Source organism: Anser cygnoides, chromosome 2 (assembly GCF_040182565.1).
Source record: "Anser cygnoides isolate HZ-2024a breed goose chromosome 2, Taihu_goose_T2T_genome, whole genome shotgun sequence".
NCBI lineage: Eukaryota > Metazoa > Chordata > Aves > Anseriformes > Anatidae > Anser > Anser cygnoides.
In genome coordinates, this window is record NC_089874.1 from 140,699,289 (window position 1) to 140,720,253 (window position 20,965).

Here is a 20,965-nt window from a genome sequence, read left to right on the forward strand (position 1 = left end):
ATTTCTATACTCTTCAAAAGCAGCTGTGTCAGCACACCTGACGTGATACAGTTTTGCTGATGTAACAGCTTCTTACCACTGAAAAGGGAGGCGACTTCTCCCATGCTTCCAAGTCCTGCCTTTCTCCAACTGCATTAAACAAAAGCAACTCATTTTGTAAGAAAATTGCCACAACCTCAAAAAAGTTTGCTATTAAAATCAGAAATTTAGATCAGTGCAGTGATGATAACAGACAAGTTTGTCAGCTACGACAAGCACAAGACATTATAAAACAGCAGGTGCAAAAATCCTTACACATCTTAGAGTTGTTCCTTTCCATGACAGCTAGCCAAGTTAATTACATTTCGCACTTCAAGTCGGAAGAAAAAGGTAGCAAAGGTGTTTAGAGTGTGATTATTTTCTCAGTTAGCATTGAGAAAGTTTTGGTGGTTTCTTTTGATAAGATTTGAAAGTATTAAAAACTTTTCTCTATACAGTTCAAACTCTGAAAAACTGTCTTCAGTTAAAGCCATGCTTTCATTTTGTTCAAGTTATCCGAAGAATCCTGGATGACAAAGGTCGCAGCTGAGGGTGTGACTGTGCTATTTCGGTATAGCTAGAACAGATGGGGACACGTCGTGGCAGTATCGATCTTCTGCATTCGTCAGGGAAGTCTGTCCAGGTCCACTGGCCAGCTCTCCCCATCTTGCCAGTTCTATCACAATCATCACTGTTGTCACACACACCAGATAAAACACATTCGGCACAGACATGTTTGTCAATATTAGTCACACTTACACTGTTTAGCCACATTACAGGCATGTTGATCCAAGTGATTTTTAGCAGGGCTTGTTTCAGATGACACCAAAGCAGTCTTCAGAATCCTACTGCCGGATCATAAACACTGCAACAGAATACTCTCCCCCCTTCAGGCAAGTTACTTAAAAACAGAAATTTCACAGGTTTAACTTTGAACCAGCTCACGTTACGCTGAACTGAAGGTTCACCTACCCTCAGCTGACATAAAGTCAACAAGCTAGTCCTGGCAGCATGAGGGAATCTAGTACTAAAATCAATTACAGCCCAAGATGGCAGGTATGTTTTTACATGGAGAGAGGTGAACAAGTGAATGAACTCAGAGGCCAGGTATACCACTTGGCATACAGTTGCACAGTAGTGCAGCGTGCGACCACAGAGCTGGAGCAGGGGCACATACTGCTCCCTGAGGGCACCCATAGCTTAGCACCCGTCCACGTTCCATCACCCACGGAAGCAGTCACGCCCTTTGGCCTGCCCTACTGTTCATCCAGGGATACAGCACTAAGACCCTTCTCTAGCCTCATCAGCTTACTCTAGGATTTCCAGTCTAGCAAGAACCTTCTAGCTACTTTGTACTCAACGTATTTTCCCACCAAAAACCTGGCATCATATCCAGTTGCTCATCTCACCATTTGTTCAAACTGAAGTCGAAGGATACTTAACAATTCACACAAAAGAAGGACCAAGTCTTAAGAAACTTTGCATTGATTTTTCTACAGAATTCAATTACCTCTCAGTGTTGAGCTGCACTGTATTCAATAAAGCTGTTTCTTCTTTTTCTTTTTTTTCTTAAATTAGGAAATTGCACACGCTCATTTTCACCCGAAAAAATAAGCATTTACTCTTTCTGCATATCGAAAGGAAAGTTTACACAAATGTGTTTCTCTGAATATCAAAAATAAACAAAAGCAAGATAGAGTTAACATTCCACCTTCACCTTACGTAAAATTAAAGCATTCAAAGTGCTCACTCTGTTGCTCAAACTTTTCTCCAAAAGTGAAAGGACAATACAGACAAAGCTCACTTGTGTCTGCACGTACCTGTCCAATGCCCTTTGTCCCCAGGCCAGGGTTCATCATTACGACATTCCTTAAGGAGTCATCTGTTTTAACAGGAAGGGTATTTCAACACATGCATGTTCGTTTCCCCATAAATCCTGGGCTTGCTACCATATGAGGCTCCAATCACGCAACTACTCATAGCATGCACAGAAAAAAGGTAGCAGCAGAGAGAATACTGGGCTTCCACCTTTATTGCCAACTCTACATCCATGGTTCCGGCACTCCCCAGGTACTGGGAAGTACTGCAAGGGCCTACACATGTTCCCTAGAACACCTTCAGAGTTCATCCCCACCAAAATATTCTTTTCTTAGATCAGATCACTTCGTAAACTATTCTAAATTTCTGGGGAAGAATGAAAAACACCACACACCTGACACTTCCTAGACTCTCACGTGTTCCATAATTCGCACTAAATCAGAAGTTGTCTTGATAGTTCTGATTTGCTCCATGAGAACACACCAGGACGGCACGGAGCGCAGGAACATGCTTGGCACAGGAGGCTTTTGTTAGCAGAGTTCTTCAGGTAGGCACGCAATAAGCAACACTTCCAAGAGTTAATCTAGTTTTACTTTTCTAAAACATGGACCAGTGCATAAAAACCATAACACATTGAGATATGTATGGCATTCCAAACACCTCAAACAATCTTCACAATCAATGTGAGTTCTCAGACACGGTAAAGAGGCACAGAAGAAAGCAGAAATCTGGAGGTAACGTTTGTCTTGGCTTTCTTTCCTTCCCAGGGGAACGTCAATAATGGAGAACTCACATCTGGAATAAGAACTTGGATCTATATAGTTTTGAAAACAGATCATGCTAGCTAACAAATGCAAACTTTTATTCTACTTTTGCAGGTAAGCAATGCTGCTTTCTGCCATGGGATATTATTGAAAGTATTTCCTATACATTCTCTTATGGCATTTTTAAAATAACCTATAAAAACTGAAATTGATACAGAAAATTGTAATACAAAAAATCACAAGTTGCATCTCCCAGTCATCGGAGTCAGTTCACAGACCACTGACTGCGTGTTAGAGCTCTGTTTAAATATTTAGTCAGTAAAATAAAAGGCTGAAATGAAAAAGACAGGCTGGTTTAATTCTTCTCTAAAACCAGGGTGGTCTATGGGCAATTTTTGATACCACTGCTGTTGCCGGGGAAACAAAATGAAAACAGGTGCCATCAAATACAAATTAAAGATTTAGTTCTATTTTAAACCACCTTAAAACAAAGTTTCCATAAACTTTTTAACTGATACTACTACAAATTTGACAATACTTTATAACAAGAAAAGGATTATAAGTTGTCTTTAGACCATCAAGTTTTAACTGAAACAAATTTAGTCTGATTGGCAACCTTTCCTTTTAAATAAATTTCTTACATTTATTATGCATCATCCTCTTTAAAAGTGACTGAGCGTACATTTTAAGGCAATATAATACCAGACCAGAAACTGGGTACATACAGTCTTAATGAACTCTATCAATTCCAAATTTTACCTTCCTTTCAATTGCAGCAATTTTTAGATTTTTTTTTAAACTAAGTAAACAGTATAAATTTAAATCACAAAAAAAAAAAAAGAAATCTTACGGTGAGTAGCAATAATATTTTCCTCCTAATCTGATTGCGGTTTTCTGCCACATGATTCAAAATCAAATATCCCTCTAACCAAAACCCAAGTAAATACACTTCTGCTTTTAAAAAGTGTAATAATGTATTAAGACTTGAGCTATACACTAGTCAAGTCTCCTTGAAGAGGACTACGTCTACCGACTATACAGAGAGAAATCATTAACGTTTAAGAAAAAAATGAACAGATTCACTTGAATGAAGAAGCATTGATTCAAGCTTCCAACGAAGTTTTAAGATTTACTGAGTTTTTTTTTTGGCTTAAAAAGACACTAGTTGGGTGCAAAAATCCAAGTGGACCTATTTCAATTAAAAGCAATGCACGAATTCCCTCTTCTATAAAGCTAGCTGACAGACCTCTGAATAAAAAAATTCACCTTTTATATTTTGGGTTTATCATGGAACTTGAAAGATGCTAGAAATAAAAAAATTGATGCATGCGTATGCGTCATATATGTATATTTAAGGACATGTATACATTTGTGTGTGTGTATATATGTGCATATATATAGCTATTCACTTAAAGTTTTGAAATCCATGCTGTATTTTACAATATCCTGCAGGGTATTGTAGAATTTTTAGTAAAAGGAGTTCTCATAAATCTGTGCATAAACACCTTGCCGAATATTTTTCCAAGTCCATTGCGCAAGGTAAAAATAAACTGAACAAACTCAGCATACAATTATGTGTACAAATGATGGAAAGGCTTATTCAAGCAAGAATGCTGTAATGTTAATTAATAAACAAGTCTTGTAACATACAACTTGTGATTCTAGTTTCAATGCATCTTGATGATTTACTACTGGTTGTCTATTTCAAATAAAAATTTTTTGAGATCATCAAGTTGCAGAATAGTTTTGCTTTGCACTTTGATCTATGTTTACAGTTTTCCTAACATCACAAATGAGCAGATTTACAGTGATTTAAAACTTCTGAATGAGTTTTTTGGTGGAGGGTTTTGTTTGTGTTTTTTTGTTTATTTCCAACATTCCTCCAGGGAGAAAGAGACCAGCTCAGTAGTAGAGAATAACATTAACCCACGCTGTGCTAGGTTGGTTTGCTGAATATATTCCTGGCTTTAACCACAAGAACAGGTCCATCAAACAACTTTTACCAATGCTTACAGATGTGCACTGGATGCAATGCTCACTGAACTCATCAAGAATCCTTCCACTTATTTCATGGCTTCATTCAGCCCCCATTTAGTGTTCCAGTGTCTTTGAAAAACAATATTACCAGGTCAAACATTTCCCTATTGAGGTACCTTGCAAATGAGTGGGTAGTATCATGGTATGGTCCTTTTTTCAGATTAGCACTTCTAAGAATTTGAGTCATACACAAAAGATACACAGCATTACATGAAACTAACCAACATCAAACTTCCCTTACAGTTATTTTAGTTAAGGTTTCAAGTTAACTCACTTGTGTGTAATTATGAAATTACTGTACTGATCCTCCGCTTACTTTGAAAGTGATTAATCAAAGTCAGAGAAAACCAACCATCAACTCAAATATGTTTCAAATTTCCTATTCAGGGGTAAGTCTAAAAAGATGAACCAATTTAATTTTAATTAAATCCTCATTTAGAAACATGAAATAAATGTTTTCCATTTAATTCAAATTAAACTCCAGTTCCAGTCCAAATTTCAAATATTCTCCATTTCTGCTACTTTATTACACATGACAGATTAACATTTCCTTTTTGTGCACTGATGCAACCAACAAACCTGGGATCACAAAAAAAATAAAGAATATATACTTTTAACAGTGATAAACTTATTTATCCTGCCCCAAATAATTCTATTGATTTGAAAGTGCGTTCTCCAAAAAACAAGTGAAGCATTTATGCAGGATTCTATAACCACACACCGTTTTAATTGTGCTTCAGTTGTATCACAACAGTTTCACTGCGTAACATTTCAAGACATTTCTTCTCTTAAGGGAAGAACAAAGTAGAGGCATGCGAGAAAAAAAATAAAAGAATAGAAGAGAGAAGCAATGCCTAGAGCAGAGAAGAATTATATACATCAGACTACAGACATTCCAAAAGCAGGAATGGAGCTTTGGCATCCTTTGATTTAATTGATCATACACACCTTAATCTATTGTTTTCATAATACATGTAGCAATGTTGTTATCCTAGTATTCTGTGCTGGCTAGTCATACAAATACTAATGAATGTGAACATTTATAATGCGTGGATTTTCTCCCATTAGTCAACTCTTCCAGATTTTACACAGCTTCCCCTGCCTTACCTGAATAGTATCTTCTGCACTTCTGAAGCTGAACTCAACCCAACTATGTTTGCTGTTATCCCCATCTTTTGTTTTTCTCCCTACCTTACATCCTGCTTGGTGTCATTTTTGCTCTGTATGAAGAGCCCTGTGCTGATGAGGTAGTATCTTAGCTGAAAGAAACTAGATCATCACACCAGTTCTGTGCCTCTTTGTGGTCCCCTATGGAAACAATGAAACTGGACTACTGTATGTATGCACTCCTTTACATGGTTTGCACTCGCCAAGTCCAGTAAGCCGCAGCTATCTGCCGATCTTTTCTGTGGGAAGAAGGGAATACTAACTCTGCATAAAGCAACGTGACAAAACCTCTTCAAAAAGTTCCTTAGAGCATTAGGGAGAAAAATCTTTCATTTAAGTGTTGCCAGAGGACAAACGACATTTCTCCTAACTTGCTTTCATAACAGTATTACAAAAAACTCCCTTTTCTGCATGAAATGGGCTGATCCTAAGCATGCTATGCCTTTGCACAACAAGCTGTCAAGTCTTGGGAACTGGCTGCTGCCATGTTATCACTGTCTAGCAGATGCAAGGCATCTAACTGAACCTGGTAAAGTTAAGCAATTTCAACTTCATAAGATAAGTAAAATATCACAGGCCTTACTCATATTTTGTTTTCAATGTGTGAGCACAATTCACATATGTTTATTTTCCCAGTGTATAGTTTACCAAAAGCAAGCAATGCTTGGTATATAGGAACCTTCATTAAAATTCTATGCTAGACATGCCGGAAAGTGGGAAGAAATTATATTTCTTTATCACAAGAAACTGGCCTACACCAGCGGCGTACTGTCTGGGTTGACCTCCTCACTCATCAGAACGCTCCCAGTAGTCTCCTCCTCTACATTCAGACCATGGCAGGGCTGGTGACAAGCAAGTAAGCAAATGAAATCCTTTCAAAATTTGATTCCTCCCTGCATCCCACAGGGATTAAATATTAAAGTCATACTTCCTTGGAATTCAACTTTGAAAGAAGAAAGCTGTGAACAAAAAAGAAATCAAGATACAAATCCTTGCTCAGTGATGGTATTAGTGTAGGTACAACTGGTTTGAACCACAAAACACTACTACTGTCTAAAAAGAAAATTGCTACATATCCTGTTACTATATAGAATTGCATTTCTCATGGTGATTATGTGGGAAACAACTCCTTTGACATTGATGGAAAAAAAATTTGATATAAAGAACATGATTTTCTGTTAGACAGTACCAGCTGTGCTCATTTTGTTCTTGAACAAAGTTATGACACCTATTTGAAACAGGGGCCCTATTTTGCCCCACAGGGGCAAATAGCTCATGAAACAACACTGGCCTTCAGCCACATGCATGCCAGTAGAAGTTTACGTCATGAAGTTCATCTTTAAATACGGTTGCTGTGGTACCGCTGGAAGAGCGGATGAGGTGGGGAAGGAGGGAAGCTTTGCAGAGGGCACATCTACCCTTAAAAAGTCTAGAAACCTGTCTCACTTTATTGATATGCCCCATTAGAAAAGTCTGAAAGGACAGGTAAGATAGGCTACAAAGCAGTAAGAGAAGCTCTATGGCCTGTAGCTACTTCCCATTCTATCAGAAGAAAGAAGAGCAATCCATCTCTTTCCTTCTTCTCAGACCATTCCCACAGGCAAAAGGTGAATGAAAGCAAGAGCAGCAAAAATAACATGGCAGCACTGCAACTACTGCTGTAGCTCCCTTCGGTAGGATATTAGGAAGAACTTCTTTACTGAAAGGGTTGTTAGACATTGGAATGGGCTGCCCAGGGAAGTGGTTCAGTCACCATCCCTGGAGGTCTTTAAAAGGCATTTAGATGTTGAGCTTAGTGATATGGTTTAGTGGAGGACTTGTTAGTGTTAGGTCAGAGGTTGGACTCAGTGATCTTGGAGGTCTCTTCCAACCTAGATGATTCTGTACTTATATATACACACAGGAATTTCCCTAAATAACTCTTACATTTTAATCATAGCATATTTACAGATGCATAGCTCAGACTCCAGTTTTGCAACTGCTTCAAGTCAACCTCAGCAGAAACTTGGTTGATCCCCCAAAAGGGATGATTCTCCTACCAGTTCTAGACACACAATTCGGTCCTCCAACCTCATCCTAGCACCACGTATCAGTGAAAACTAATACTTGTTATTTGGTCAGTTTCTGAACCAGTTCATCATGTGGCTGCCTAAATGCTCATTGCAACAGAAATGGCAGGAAGAAAGCCCCTCTGAAGCCAGCACCTGCATTTAAGGTCAGTTTAAAGCAAACAAAAACTCCACGTAAAGCTCAGAGACACCTAAAGGTCTCCCAACAGCTCTTTGGGAAGCCTGCAGCAAGATACAGGCTTCTCAAATTCTAGTTTTCTGCTTCAACCATATCACGTCACAGAATTAGGTCACCACATATTAGCATACCTAATTATACAGAGCATCACCATTTAGTATTGAAGAATTTAGAATTAAATTGGCATTGTGTTGGACAGCACACACTAAAATCCTATCTTGAGGAACCAAATTTTAAGAAACTGACCAGACACAATGGAAGATCCAGTTAGAAAAGGGAAGCCAGGGTTTTGTTTTTTTTGTTGTTCCTTTAACTACACGCATTAGTATAACCCTATCATTGACAGAACTGCATGTGTTAGGGTCTCACATGCTTTTTTCCAAGACTTATGGTTTAACTATTTTAAAATAATCCTAGTGCTTCTAGTCACTTTAAAGCACATTGTTTGCCTACAGTTAAATAACTTATCATAACACAGAATCCACAACAGAAATTCTGAAGAATTATGACCTCCCTGAGGAATCCCACTCAGTGAGTCCTACCACAACTCACTGCCTTCTTCCACAAGATTTTGAACAGGTAGTAAAGTAATAAACAGTAATATACAATCAACAATCCATATTTAAATCTCTTTAAATATTAACTTGCTCTATCTAGAAACAGCAGTCAAGATCTCAAGTTACAAATTAACAAGTACCTCATAGAGAGTTTTTTTTTTAAAAGGGAATGACTTTTGGAAGTTACCTCAAACTCTTTTCTAAAGATAAGCAGAAGCACTAAAATAAGAAAATAGTATAATATACTTTTATAATGCTGCTTTAAATTGAAAGCAGTAATGCTAATGTGACCTCTCAAATAAAATAGAAACTGATGAGAAAACTTCATCTGTTGGAGAAGAAGGGGAAAAAAAGTAAGCATTCCTCCTATTTGAACTGGTTATATAGAAAAATCACTTGACAATGCCAAAAGGTGTTTGTTTGTTTGTTTTTTCCTCCCCTCCATCCTCAACTTCTGGCATAAAAAACATAGAGGAAACCATTTACTCAATGATTGAAAACCGGTCGAAATCAGACAGTGATGCTCAACGGGACACCTTCCTTGGTTCTTGCAGCTTTACACAGCAATAATTCTCACTTCAGTCTCCACTTTTAATGCAATATGCTGAGAATAAATAACTGGGAAATGGTAGATTGTTATAAGATACATCAGGCATAAAAGGTTATTACAAACAGATTAGTCCAGGATGGAAATGACACAGGCTAAGCAGGAGGCATGGATAATCTGGGTAAGTGCCATGGAAAAATAAATATCATGATTGGACTTAAAGCAAATGGAAGCAGTTCAAATTGGCTTCCTCCAAGTCACTGTAGAACATGTGATGCCCACATGGTCCATTTCCAACAAACCTCACCAGAAAGAAACAAAGGCCAATACTGTGAAGTGTTGAAAAACGCATCTACCACCAGCTTCTTCCATACTGCAGCAACATGAATTGTTGCAGCTGCCTGATAAGCATGAAAGAATTTTATTTTTTTTTTTGAGCTACCAGCATTTATCTGAAACGCTCCATCCTGTCAGTAAGTGTTGACCTTGCAAAGAAGAGCAAGTTTTATGAAATACAGGCTGCAGTTTCACAGTCAGCCTACAAGGCTCAGCACATAGCTGTGGCCAGAAGTAGTAACTCCACTCAACCACTTCCCCCATCCACCTGCGTGCTCCTGCAGCTCCTCTTGCTCAGCTCCAGCAGGTTCCTCTCAGGTTAGCTTCCCAGAAGGTTGATTCTTCTGCCCAGCTCCTTGTGAGGCCACAAAAACGCCAGTGTTTGCTTACCAGAAAGGTCAGCAGTAGCTCCTGGCTAGGATTCCTAATCCAGCCCATGCTTTAATGGGCTTAAGTTGATCATGAAAATCACAGCCTCATGGCAGTAAGTGACCATTGCATTAATGTACTGAAAATACATAAGGTAAGGGTGGTCCCTAGAGAAAGGGCCTCAAAAGCTGCCATTCTTGAGGTGCAAGGTGAGCTTTATGGCAAAGTTAGTCTACTTAACAAAGACAAGTGTCAGCAGTAGGTAGATTGTGATCAAATAAAAACCCTGCAGCTTAAACAATCTTCCAAAGACAACTCATTTACACACCAAATTTCATATTACAGCTTGATTAGCAAACACAGTAGATACATCAAAAGCACTCTACCACCTTCCACCAAAAAGCATAATCAGACCTGCTATGGAAAAATAGGGCCAACCTTTGTCTTTTCACCAAAAAAAAAAAAAAAAGAAGAGAGGCCTTTAGAAACAAACAGACATTAAAGACAGATATTGCAGGAAGAGAAGAGACTACACAAAGCGGTTAATTGTTCTGATCAAGTATTTCTCCTACCACTGTCTGAATTGAATTCAAACAGTCAGCACACATGCTGCAGTCCATAGGAAACACGGGAGCACAGCTGTTAAAGCCTCTCAGTGCAGGTTCAGAACAGGAGCTTTAGTCTTGCTCTAGACCCACGCAGAAGCCCCCTTTAATTAGCTCCACTCTAATAAATTCAGAACTGCTCATCCCAGCAGGGGAATCAAAGGCAGATGCATACACCGTTACCCACATTAACCCTGGTCATTGCACTGACTACTGCAATCAGACTTTTAGCCCTGTTAAATTATCTAGGTTATAGTGTGTTTTTTTTTTGTTTGTTTGTTTTGACTCAACAGCAGATTCGCTGCTATTTCTAGCGACTGTATCACCATAGTTTAGGGCAGCCTTGACAATGTCTGAATTTTTTCCCTATCTGAAAACACTTCTTTGAGGAAAATTCAGAGAAAACACAGAAGTTTCCCTTACTAACAAAGCATACCATTATTACAGCACCACCAAAAGCACAAAAAAGGACTCTGACATGAAATATGCGAGGCATTCTGTAATTCTTACATGAACAAAGCATTAGACTACCAGGCTTGCAAATGGTCTTGACCTTTGAGCCTCAAACCAAGTACAACAACAACAGGTTATTTTGAACTCTGATTTGCCCCAGAAACAAGTGAAAATATCACTGATGACACTTACGCAGTCAAGTATACTAAGCCAAGAATACTTGAACAGAGAGGAACTGATTTTTTCCCCCCACACCAAATTCCATTTTGCACCCCCTGCTTCTCATTCTTTCCCAGCTGAAACCAGCACAACTCTTCAGAGTAGACATAGTGTGGTTAAGCAGAGGAAGCTATGCTTGTTTGCATGGAATCTGCTATTTCCTCTCTGCCAAAACACTTGTTTAAAGAAGTCATGTAATATTTCTATTAAGCTGTAAATGCAGTTGACAAGGAAATGGCCTACTGGCAGTGCATTACCTTTGTGGCAGTGCCAACCAGCCTACAGCAAAATAGCGCACATGGTAATTTCAACATGCATTCCCAAGTAACAAAATTGTGCCTTACATAAATACCACAGAACTCCAACAACATCTAGAAAATGCAACGAAAATTTGCCCAAGCTTTCATGCTTGCCTATATCAATTCTGTGTCATAACTAAAACAAAGTAGGAAAGCATCTACATATGTCCAAACGTCCTGTGAAGCTGTATCATATGACACTGGGAAAACTATTGCAACTTAAATCTGTGTATTTCTTGTTAACCACTGTAACAACTCACTAATAAAAATTAAGAAAAACTCTAGGTATCAAATACATAAAAGACTACTAACTGCATACAAGCCCTTAAAAACCATAACGTAATTTATTAACAAGAAAACATGTTCTATGTAATCCAGAATTGTTGTGTTAAATTACTTTGGCCTTTGATAGCATTCGTTTGATTACAAGAATTAAACAGATTCACAAGCCTTCAAACTCAAACAGTGACCTTTGATTTATAAGCAGCTATTGTCATGCTTATAAAATCCTCACTGATAATGCAGTCCTCACCTTTCAACAGCTAGTGCAACTACACACAATTATGTCAAATGAACTCAGCTGTAATAAGGACAACTTCATTGAAAGTATAAGCAAAAAGGCCACCATGATAAAATGCAACTGATTCATAATGAATAATTCTTCAAATATTTTTCCCCAACATGTCAGTTCATCAAAATTACATTCCCATTGAAATTGAAACAAGCTACAGAGATACTTATCTTGTTCTCAGCTTTCATCTGAGTATTTTCAGTTTGGACACTAATTTTAAAATAGTTAGCTACCCAGAAAAAAAAAAGCGGTGCAAGAAAAATAGTAAGTTTTGCAGTTGGAAACAAAACACTCACTAGTTTTAGCTGAGCTGCACACTGAAAAAAATTCAGGAAACATCTCAGGTCCAAAAAGCACAAACAAACAAAAACCAAGAAGCCAACAGCACTAAATATACTTGAACTTAGAAATGTGTTACCTTACAGTAATCACATATGAACAGCACCTTCTCTCTGAAGACTGCTGGCATACTTATATTGTGATCCTGATATATGACACACGAGCAAAAGAAAACTGAATAAGATAATCTAATGTGTATATGATTTTTACAGCAAAGCACAAAGATGAAAAATAATCTGCTTTTAACATAAAGTGCCTTTTTAGTACCAAATGGGTTTTACGTGTAAACAAACCAAGAAATGATTATCTGTTGATGCTCAGTGTAGTTATTCTAGTGTTTGTTTCAAAAAAGAAAACAAAAGCATGACTAGCACTGGCAGCAGTTATCCCTAGACAAGCATTTTTCCCCATGAACTTCTCAGAGTAATTCCTTTATAAATGCTACTTCTCATAGAGTGACTAATTCTATTTACATTTTTATTTTGCAAGAAGTACATTGGTTCAGCAACAGACTGTAAGAGCTGGTAAAGAAAATAAAAGCTACCAAAGGTTACTAATATCAGCAGTGCTCACACAGAGGAATCCTAAATACTCTTCTAGACGACCTTTAAGTCAAAACTCCCTTACAAAGGAGGATGGCCTCTTGGTTATGGAACTCTACAAAGAGCAGATATAGTCTGAAACAGACTCTGTATGTTGCCTTAAGTCAATTAAGCACTTACTGTTTTAGTTCTCTCTCTAGTGGAGATAACACTCTGACACCTTACGAACACATGTTAAAAAACAAACTGCAGCAAATAGGAAGCATCACAGCAAGTAGAAATCCCTAGTCCTAAATTTTGTCCATGAATGCACCGTTTTATGATTCCAGTATTAGCACTTCAAAAAAAAATACAGCTAGAAGTAATTGCGAGGGCATACACTTACCCTCATTGGATGAATATCAGCATATGGAGGCTTTCCTTCAGCCATTTCTATTGAAGTGATACCAAGGGACCAGATGTCTGCCACACAGTTATAGCCAATCTCCTGGATTACTTCTGGAGCCATCCAAAACGGAGTTCCTATAACAGTATTACGTTTTGCCATTGTATCCTGTAATTATATTATTTATGCAATTAAAACAGTGATGTTTATTTTCACAAATTCCTTTGATATTAATTCTATATTTAAAAGTTAAATTAGCCACCCAAAGGTCAAATGGTAATGACATCAATTAAGACCAAACAGATTCATGCCACCAGCCTTTAGAAGCCAAAGAGGTGACAAAACTTTAAAGCATGATCAGCAATCATTTGAAGCGCAATGGGTTATAATAGTAAAAAAAGAAAAAAGAAAAAAGAAAATAAATAGCCTTGTAATACACAAAATACTCATCATGATAAAGACTGTTAGCACCACTAGTTTCTCTTCAGACACAAAATTCAAGGCAGAGAAAAAGACAAAAGTATAAAATATGGTTAGGAGCACTAAAGCATTTTTAAAATCATCTTTCCACGTGTACTTACTGTTAACTGGCCAGCTACACCAAAATCAGCTAATTTTGCATGCCCTTCAGTGTTGAGAAGGATGTTTCCAGCCTTGATATCTCTATGTATTTTTCTCATAAAGTGCAAATATTCAAGTCCTTTAAGAGTAGATTTCAGAATAGTTGCAATTTCATCTTCTGTTAGCTGCAAGAAAACAAAACCATTTTCATTTTCAGGTATACACATAGACTGTTTCGATACATTTAGGCTATTTAAAATACGATCATTTCATAACGTTTATCACACGATGTACGTGAGGTATTTTATGGAAAGGAATATGTCCAATAGCATTTACAATTCAAAACTCTTTATCTAGTAACTTGATCCATATAGCCATACTCTTACATGGCTAGAATCCGATTTGAGCAAGCAAGCTGCAAAATTAGCAAAGGGGCTGACTGATGCAGATCAGATGGCAGAATATGCAATATTCTCTTGCCTGTTAAAAATTATTACTCTTTAGATGTTGCCATCCTTTGTAAAAGTATCTGCTTTTGTTCATCAGCAATTCCAAACTCTGCATCACTTATTAGTTTCTTATTGCTAGCAGTCTACAAATTAGAGAGGATGAACCAAGAGCTTCTCCACCAAGAACAAACAAAAAAAAGAAAAAAGCAAGGGATAGAGGTATACAGAAAATAGCCAAATAAATAAATAAATTATATATTCTTCACAAAGTATAAAACAGTCATCGCAGAGAGCTTATTACTTACTACCTGTAGTTAGATAACGCAGCATGCACAAATACAGGTAGTAATTGTTAGGAGGATTGTCTGACTAACTAGTTTGCAGGATTCTACTGAAGCCTATGTTTTTAGGAGATGTTTTTATGTTCTTTTTAAGACTGGTCCTTTCATTTTATATGGAATAAAAGTAAATGCTCATTTTTGAAGATAAACATTTCTCACTCTGCCTGTGCTCCAAACTGACACAAAGCTACAGAACTACACCCACACAGATGTGCCCCTATAACCTTCCCGAAGTCCCACTCAGCCCAAAAAAGGCAACTAAGATGTCAGGGTACTTTTATGCTAGAAGGTGCCAGTAACTATTATCACCTGTTCCTTTGATCCATAGACAATTACAGAAATGACTGAGAATGGATGCCAACCAGATGCTATGCGCTTTTTCTTCCACTACTTTTCTTTCTTGGTGTCGACTGATGCAAAGAATGAATGCTCCCTGAACTTTTGGGTTCTTTTTAGAGTACCTGCATTATTCAAGAACTGTTAGGTGACATCCTCACAGGAAAATATAATGGGTCTTCCATTTCAGCCACGAACACTGTATCCTTTAAAATATCTTCCAAGAACATTAATTATTTTGCTGTCTATGCAAAGGTTTCCTGTTAGTTCTTAGTGTGTAGATAATCCCCAAAAGCTACGCTGTGATATACTGTATTACTATTGCACTGGAAAATTGTATACCTGAACTAACAGGAATCTTCATATAGCTAGAGCTGGCCCTGAATATATTTTATTCAATGATCCACATTTCAGTAAGCACAAGTACCGCTATAAAATGATAGTATAACATGTCAGCCCATGACTTTAGAAGTATTCACAGACATAACTTCTGATCTCCAAAAAAAATGATTCCCTTACATAACATTTACCAGTTTATAACACTATAATCTACAGCCATGCTGAATTTTTAACGGGTTTCTTTGCATTCTTAAGTAACAGCATGTCCTTCAACTACTTCTGAGGATTCAGGTATGAGAATTAAAGTTCTTTGGGGTTTAGTGCTGCTGAAGTCAGCAGTACAGCTAGCACAGTTAAATTGGCACTCTTTCACATTGTCACATTTGTTGTTTATTTGTCAGTCAGGATGAATGGAAATGTATTCTCAAGTTAGTCACAGCAGCAAGAAAGGACACAGTAAGACTGAATACAAGTTGAAAAATGAAAATGAAAAATTGAAGAGTAAAACAAACAAACAAAAAATTGTCAGCAGGAATGTTTATTGAACTCCATGACAGCATCACAAAGCAGAAAATGTTCCTAGTGTTTGCTTGATTTCATTTTTTTCAAGCAGACTAGACAAACTTCAGTGTTAAAACTTAAAAAAAAAATCCTTGATTAAACATCTACTATAAATAAAGAAGCAGTGTGAACTTCACAATTGTTTATCTTCATTGCTTTAGATCAGCACAACTGGAACACACAACCTCCTGCGAAAGTGCTACCAGAGAAACAGTAAGAGTGAATCCTTCGCACGTATCAGACCCCTGAAGTACACTTCTCAGATTTTGATCAACATTTTAGAATAAAAGAAAACACACCCACATACACATGATTCATCCCATGTGATGCAACTTTAACGAAATACTAAGAAACTGTTCAGTCAACTGAAATGCTGTTCAATTACAGCTTGTCAGTGCTTTAATACAAGAACTAATCAAATGAACTTGGGACATGCTTGGAAATGCAAGAAGCTACCAAACCAAAGATGAATATTCTAATTTGGCTGCAAGACCAGGTTGTAATTTCCTTCTATTTTCACAATCCTATCCAGAAATTAAGTTAAGCAATAGCAATTCCTTCCACTTTCAGTTTTGAAAGTGCTGGTACACATCTGCAGCTCCCTTCCAAAAACAAAACCAAGAACCAAAACCGCTTACAATCCCTCCGCAAGCCAGCAGGATGACTCAACAGAAATGAAAAAATGATTAGTCAGCAAGATGATCCGCACCTGAGTTACTCATAACTAGCTTTAATTATTTAACAAATAGAACCACTTCCCTATTCCTGCTTCACTCCAGTCTCATAAAACCTGGGCGTGGAGCCCAAGGGCACAGTTACACATGCACTCACTTAAGCTGCAGTGCCAAGCTCCAGTCCCTCCTTTCGCTGAAGCCTACAGCAGTAATTCCTACTGTCAGCCCTTCCTCTAAATGACTGTAACTGACCCTAGTTAAAAATAAACCTGCCTGCCAAATTATTTTTCCAACAAATCAGTTCCACAATTCAATTAACGGCACAGTCAGTTAACAGGGATGTAGCAGAGGTAGGAGCTGCTCCTTCCAAATAAGTACATGCTACTACACCCAGAGGCTTTCAGAGACTTGTATGAGCCTTTCCCTATGCAAGCAGAGGATGAACTCTATGGTGGGACTAACTCCATGCTCCACAGTCATCGGTGACCGCCTCCAGAGCGCATTACGCATTCCTTGCCTGCCATTTCTCTCCGAGATCTTGCACAGTGATTCTATTCAGTGGCATGCTGCTCAAAGCCTTTATTTGTGCTGCTTCTTCATGCTGGCTGCTGCGCTGCTTCAAACGTATGCCATGAGAACTGAAAACCCTGTTGTGCACAGCTCAAGCACGGCAGCTTTCCTGGTATTGCTCTGTCCCTGAGGGAGGAAAACTGCCTACCTGCTCTGCAATCAAGCAAGATGGGACTCCAAAGTCAAGTGTACAGTAAAGTGAACTATGGTCAGAAGGAAGGATATCTGGAGAAAGAGACAGGCCAGAGTGCACGAGCCAGTAGTTTTCTGGTTAAGTACAATAAAACATTATCTGAAGACTCACACTACATGCGATCCAAGTTCTAGCTATTAACAAAATTCAGTTAAAGAGTTTATGATATGCTGAATGTAACACTTACTGCTGGAGCTTTGCCAAATCTACTCCAGTTCAGAAACAGCGTCCTTAGTCTCTGATGACTCCCATGCAATCATGAATATGCATATTAAAAGACACCATCAACAACAAAAAACAGAGCACCGACAAACGTACAGTGAGATTATGTAACTCACTGCCTGCTTTCCTCTAGAAAGAAGTATTATGAGAAACTGATTAGAAATCTCTGAAGGGAAGGTCTCTCTTCAATACTAAGTGTTCTTAAGGAAGTAAAGCCCTGCTTGCAGTTCTTGAAATACTAGTGGGTAAACCACATGGAGATCTCGGGGTCACCTCTAGATGGAGAAGTGCTTTTACAGCCGCATGGCAAAATCCAGCTCTCAAAAGGAGAGGTTATCACAACACTTGTATCAAAAGGTTGAGTATCAAGAGGTTGACAAAGAAGCTAAGGATCAAGAAACCAGCAAGCGACAAGAGAGTGTACTGCAGCCTGCTATACCACGTAAGTTGCATAGTGCCTGTATTATCCTCCTGAATGACTTTCGACTTGCAGTCCGCCCATAATACTCCTTGTCGCAGCAAACAACTTATCTACTAACACCCAGCGCTCTCTAGTTCCAGCAGTAGTTTGATGAAGAGATACAACTTGTGCCGTTAATAACTAGCACCCAGTACAATTAAAACTAACAAAGCTATTTAATATTTTAATACTAGGGATACGTTACAGTCAGGGTTACTATCCTGGTCCAGATGTATGGTTCTCATGCTGTACTATTGCTAGATTGAGCCATATGGGATTTATGTTTCCTGTTAAAACAGTTGATTTATTTGATTCTGAGGCTTTAAACATACAGCACCATTCTCCTTCAGAGCATAGCATGCTCTGTACATTGCACCTTAGTGCAATTTCACACTTGTCATCTTTCTGCTTCACTTCTGATTTCCAGTTGTGTCCAGATCCTCATTTATCTCCTTGGTATCTTTGGCTAGCTCTGGCTCTGTATGCTGTGTCCCTCTGATAGCTGGTGCTACCCTCTAAACGTGAGTCACCCATGAAGCAGCTTCAAATCCATCATCATCAAAACCACATGCAAGTTACACATTAAAAAGTACAAGAAAGAAAAAGGCAAATAACTCCATAGCCTACATAAAAGCATCAAATAACAAAGGCAATCGTTAAAGTGGAAATTTGGGACAAATCAAATCACGGAAGACTCAGGTGTTTCACATCTATTCAGAGGCCAGCTAATCTACATATTTCTATTTAACTGGCTATGGATGTCACACATGGGAGACTGAAGGGTGCCTTTATACAGCCTATCACACACTACCTAATCCATGCAGCTGTTGAGACAACTCATCTAACCAGGTTCTCTGCTCACAGTCAGTCACTCTTCTTCCTGAGGGCCCCTTAGAAAGCTCAATTGCTTTAACTGCCTATGTCCTTTCCCAGCTGCTCTTTTTACACTAAGTAATACATGCACATTAAGCCTGATGCTTCCAGGAAGTATCACATCACTGCATTTGAACAGACTGATTAGATCAAGCACACTGGGTTGGTCCCTTTTCACGGCAAATAAAGGGCCCATGGGATAATCATTCCTTCCCCAGAAGAAGCTATGAAGCTCGGACATCACCAATCTCCTCATATCACATACCACTCTTCTTCATTTATGTGAAAATATGGCTGGACTAACAAAGATGCTGAGATGGGGGACACGAGCAAATAAGCATGGGAGAATTGAGACACCTCTGCTGCCTGCAACAGTTCATAAATTACTCTTCAAGTAAGGCAAAAAGCTTCAGAGAAAAAAAATATTATGGTTGCAGCTCTAGACTGAAGCCAATATTAAATTCTGGTTCCTACTCTGACTGCTACGAACTTTAATGAGATTACAGTTTCCCAAAGCCAATAATTATCTGAGTTTCACTTTCAGAGCAATTGCCTTTGAGACTTCTTTTATAAGCAGTTCTGCACACTCTATGTGAGGACAGTACTCTTCAAACAAATTCACAGCCTATGTCTTGAGTGAGATACCACATTGTGACATTTAAATTACTTATGCTGACATGGTGTGGTCGAAGACTGAGTAATTGCTCAAACTACGGTATATAACCCCTTTTTTCTTCCTGTATTATAGCTAAGAGGACAGCTCAATATTATGGTATTGAAGGGAAAAAAGAACTCACTGCCAAAGGAGAATTACCAATTTTACAGATGTAAAACTTAGGCACAGGATCATATGATAAAGGAAGGGAAGCAACAAGTATTATGCATCCTACTGTACCTAAGTCATTCTGCACATAAAATCACATGGGAATTGTACAGTAATAGACATACTGCCTATCCACAGAAATAGCACTGCACAGGTGACAGCAAGCTTTTCAGATTCAAGTTTTTGACTATGTAATCCCAGTAGCATGACCTCTGTAACATGTCTTGAATGTAACATGCAACAGATCCCATTTTCTTAAATTAGCATTTTTGAACCTGGATAGCTCAAGATGCACTAGGAAAACTGCAGCACGTAGAATTCCAGTTCTACCTGTAGTTTGAAAAACAGCAGAACCCAGTAGCAACATAAAAAGTTATCTAATCAACATCTAATGGCTAGTATGGAAAGCTATTTCAGGAAATCTCATGCATCTCCCATGGTCACATGCCCAACATCAGCTGGCTGTAATTAGCAGACAGCAAGATCAAAAACTGATTAGAATAGGGAAGCTAGACTCGGTAGGCCTTATTGTCCACTACCAAGTTTCAGCTTGCTGAAGGACAGCTATGACGTACTCAACAAGTTTAGGAGGTACTGATGACAGACTTGGAACTATTGCAGAACAGCACAAAGCCTCTTCAGCACTGTACAAAGTACAGACAACATGGGAAAATGGATTTTAACTATGATTCAGTATCACAATGTCACACAATCACAGAATGGTTGAGGTAGGAAGAGACCTCTGGAAATCATCTGGTCCAACCCCCTGCTAAGGAGGACCACCTAGAGCACATTGCGCAGGGTGGCATCCAGGCAGGTTTTGAGTATTTCCAGAGAAGGAGACTCCACAACCTCTCTGGGCAACCTGTTCCAGTGCTCTGTCACCCTCACAGTAAAGAAATGTTTCCTCGTATTCAGCCAGAATTCCCTGCGTTTCACTTAGTGCCCATTGCCTCTTGTCCTTTCGCTAGGCACCACTGAAAATAGTCCGGCCCCATCTTCTTGACACCCTCCCCTCAGATATTTGTACACATTGATAAGATCTCCCCTCAGTCTTCTCTTCTCCAAGCTAAACAGGCCCAGCTCTCTCAGCCTGTCCTCGTACGACAGGTGCTCCAGGCCCCTGATCTTCTTCATAGGCCTCCTCTAGACTCACTCCGGCAGCTCCATGTTCCTCTTTGGGGGCCCTAAGCTGGACACAGTACTCCAGGTGAGGCGTCACCAGGACTGAGCAGAGGAGGATCACCTCCCTAATGTATTTTGTTGTGCATGTGTAATCAGGACAAACAG

General features: G+C 38.7%; 1 protein-coding gene across 1 annotated transcript in view; it reads right to left on the bottom strand.

Annotated features, from left to right (window-relative positions):
- STK3 (serine/threonine kinase 3) overlaps window positions 1-20,965 on the bottom strand; it is a 142,260-nt gene that overhangs the window by 100,145 nt on the left and 21,150 nt on the right. Inside the window, exons 5-6 of the mRNA XM_048068668.2 lie at window positions 13,855-14,019; window positions 13,274-13,441 (exon numbers count right to left, since the gene is read on the bottom strand). Of these exons, the coding sequence (XP_047924625.1) occupies window positions 13,274-13,441; window positions 13,855-14,019 (333 nt within the window). The remainder of the gene's footprint in view (window positions 1-13,273; window positions 13,442-13,854; window positions 14,020-20,965) is intronic.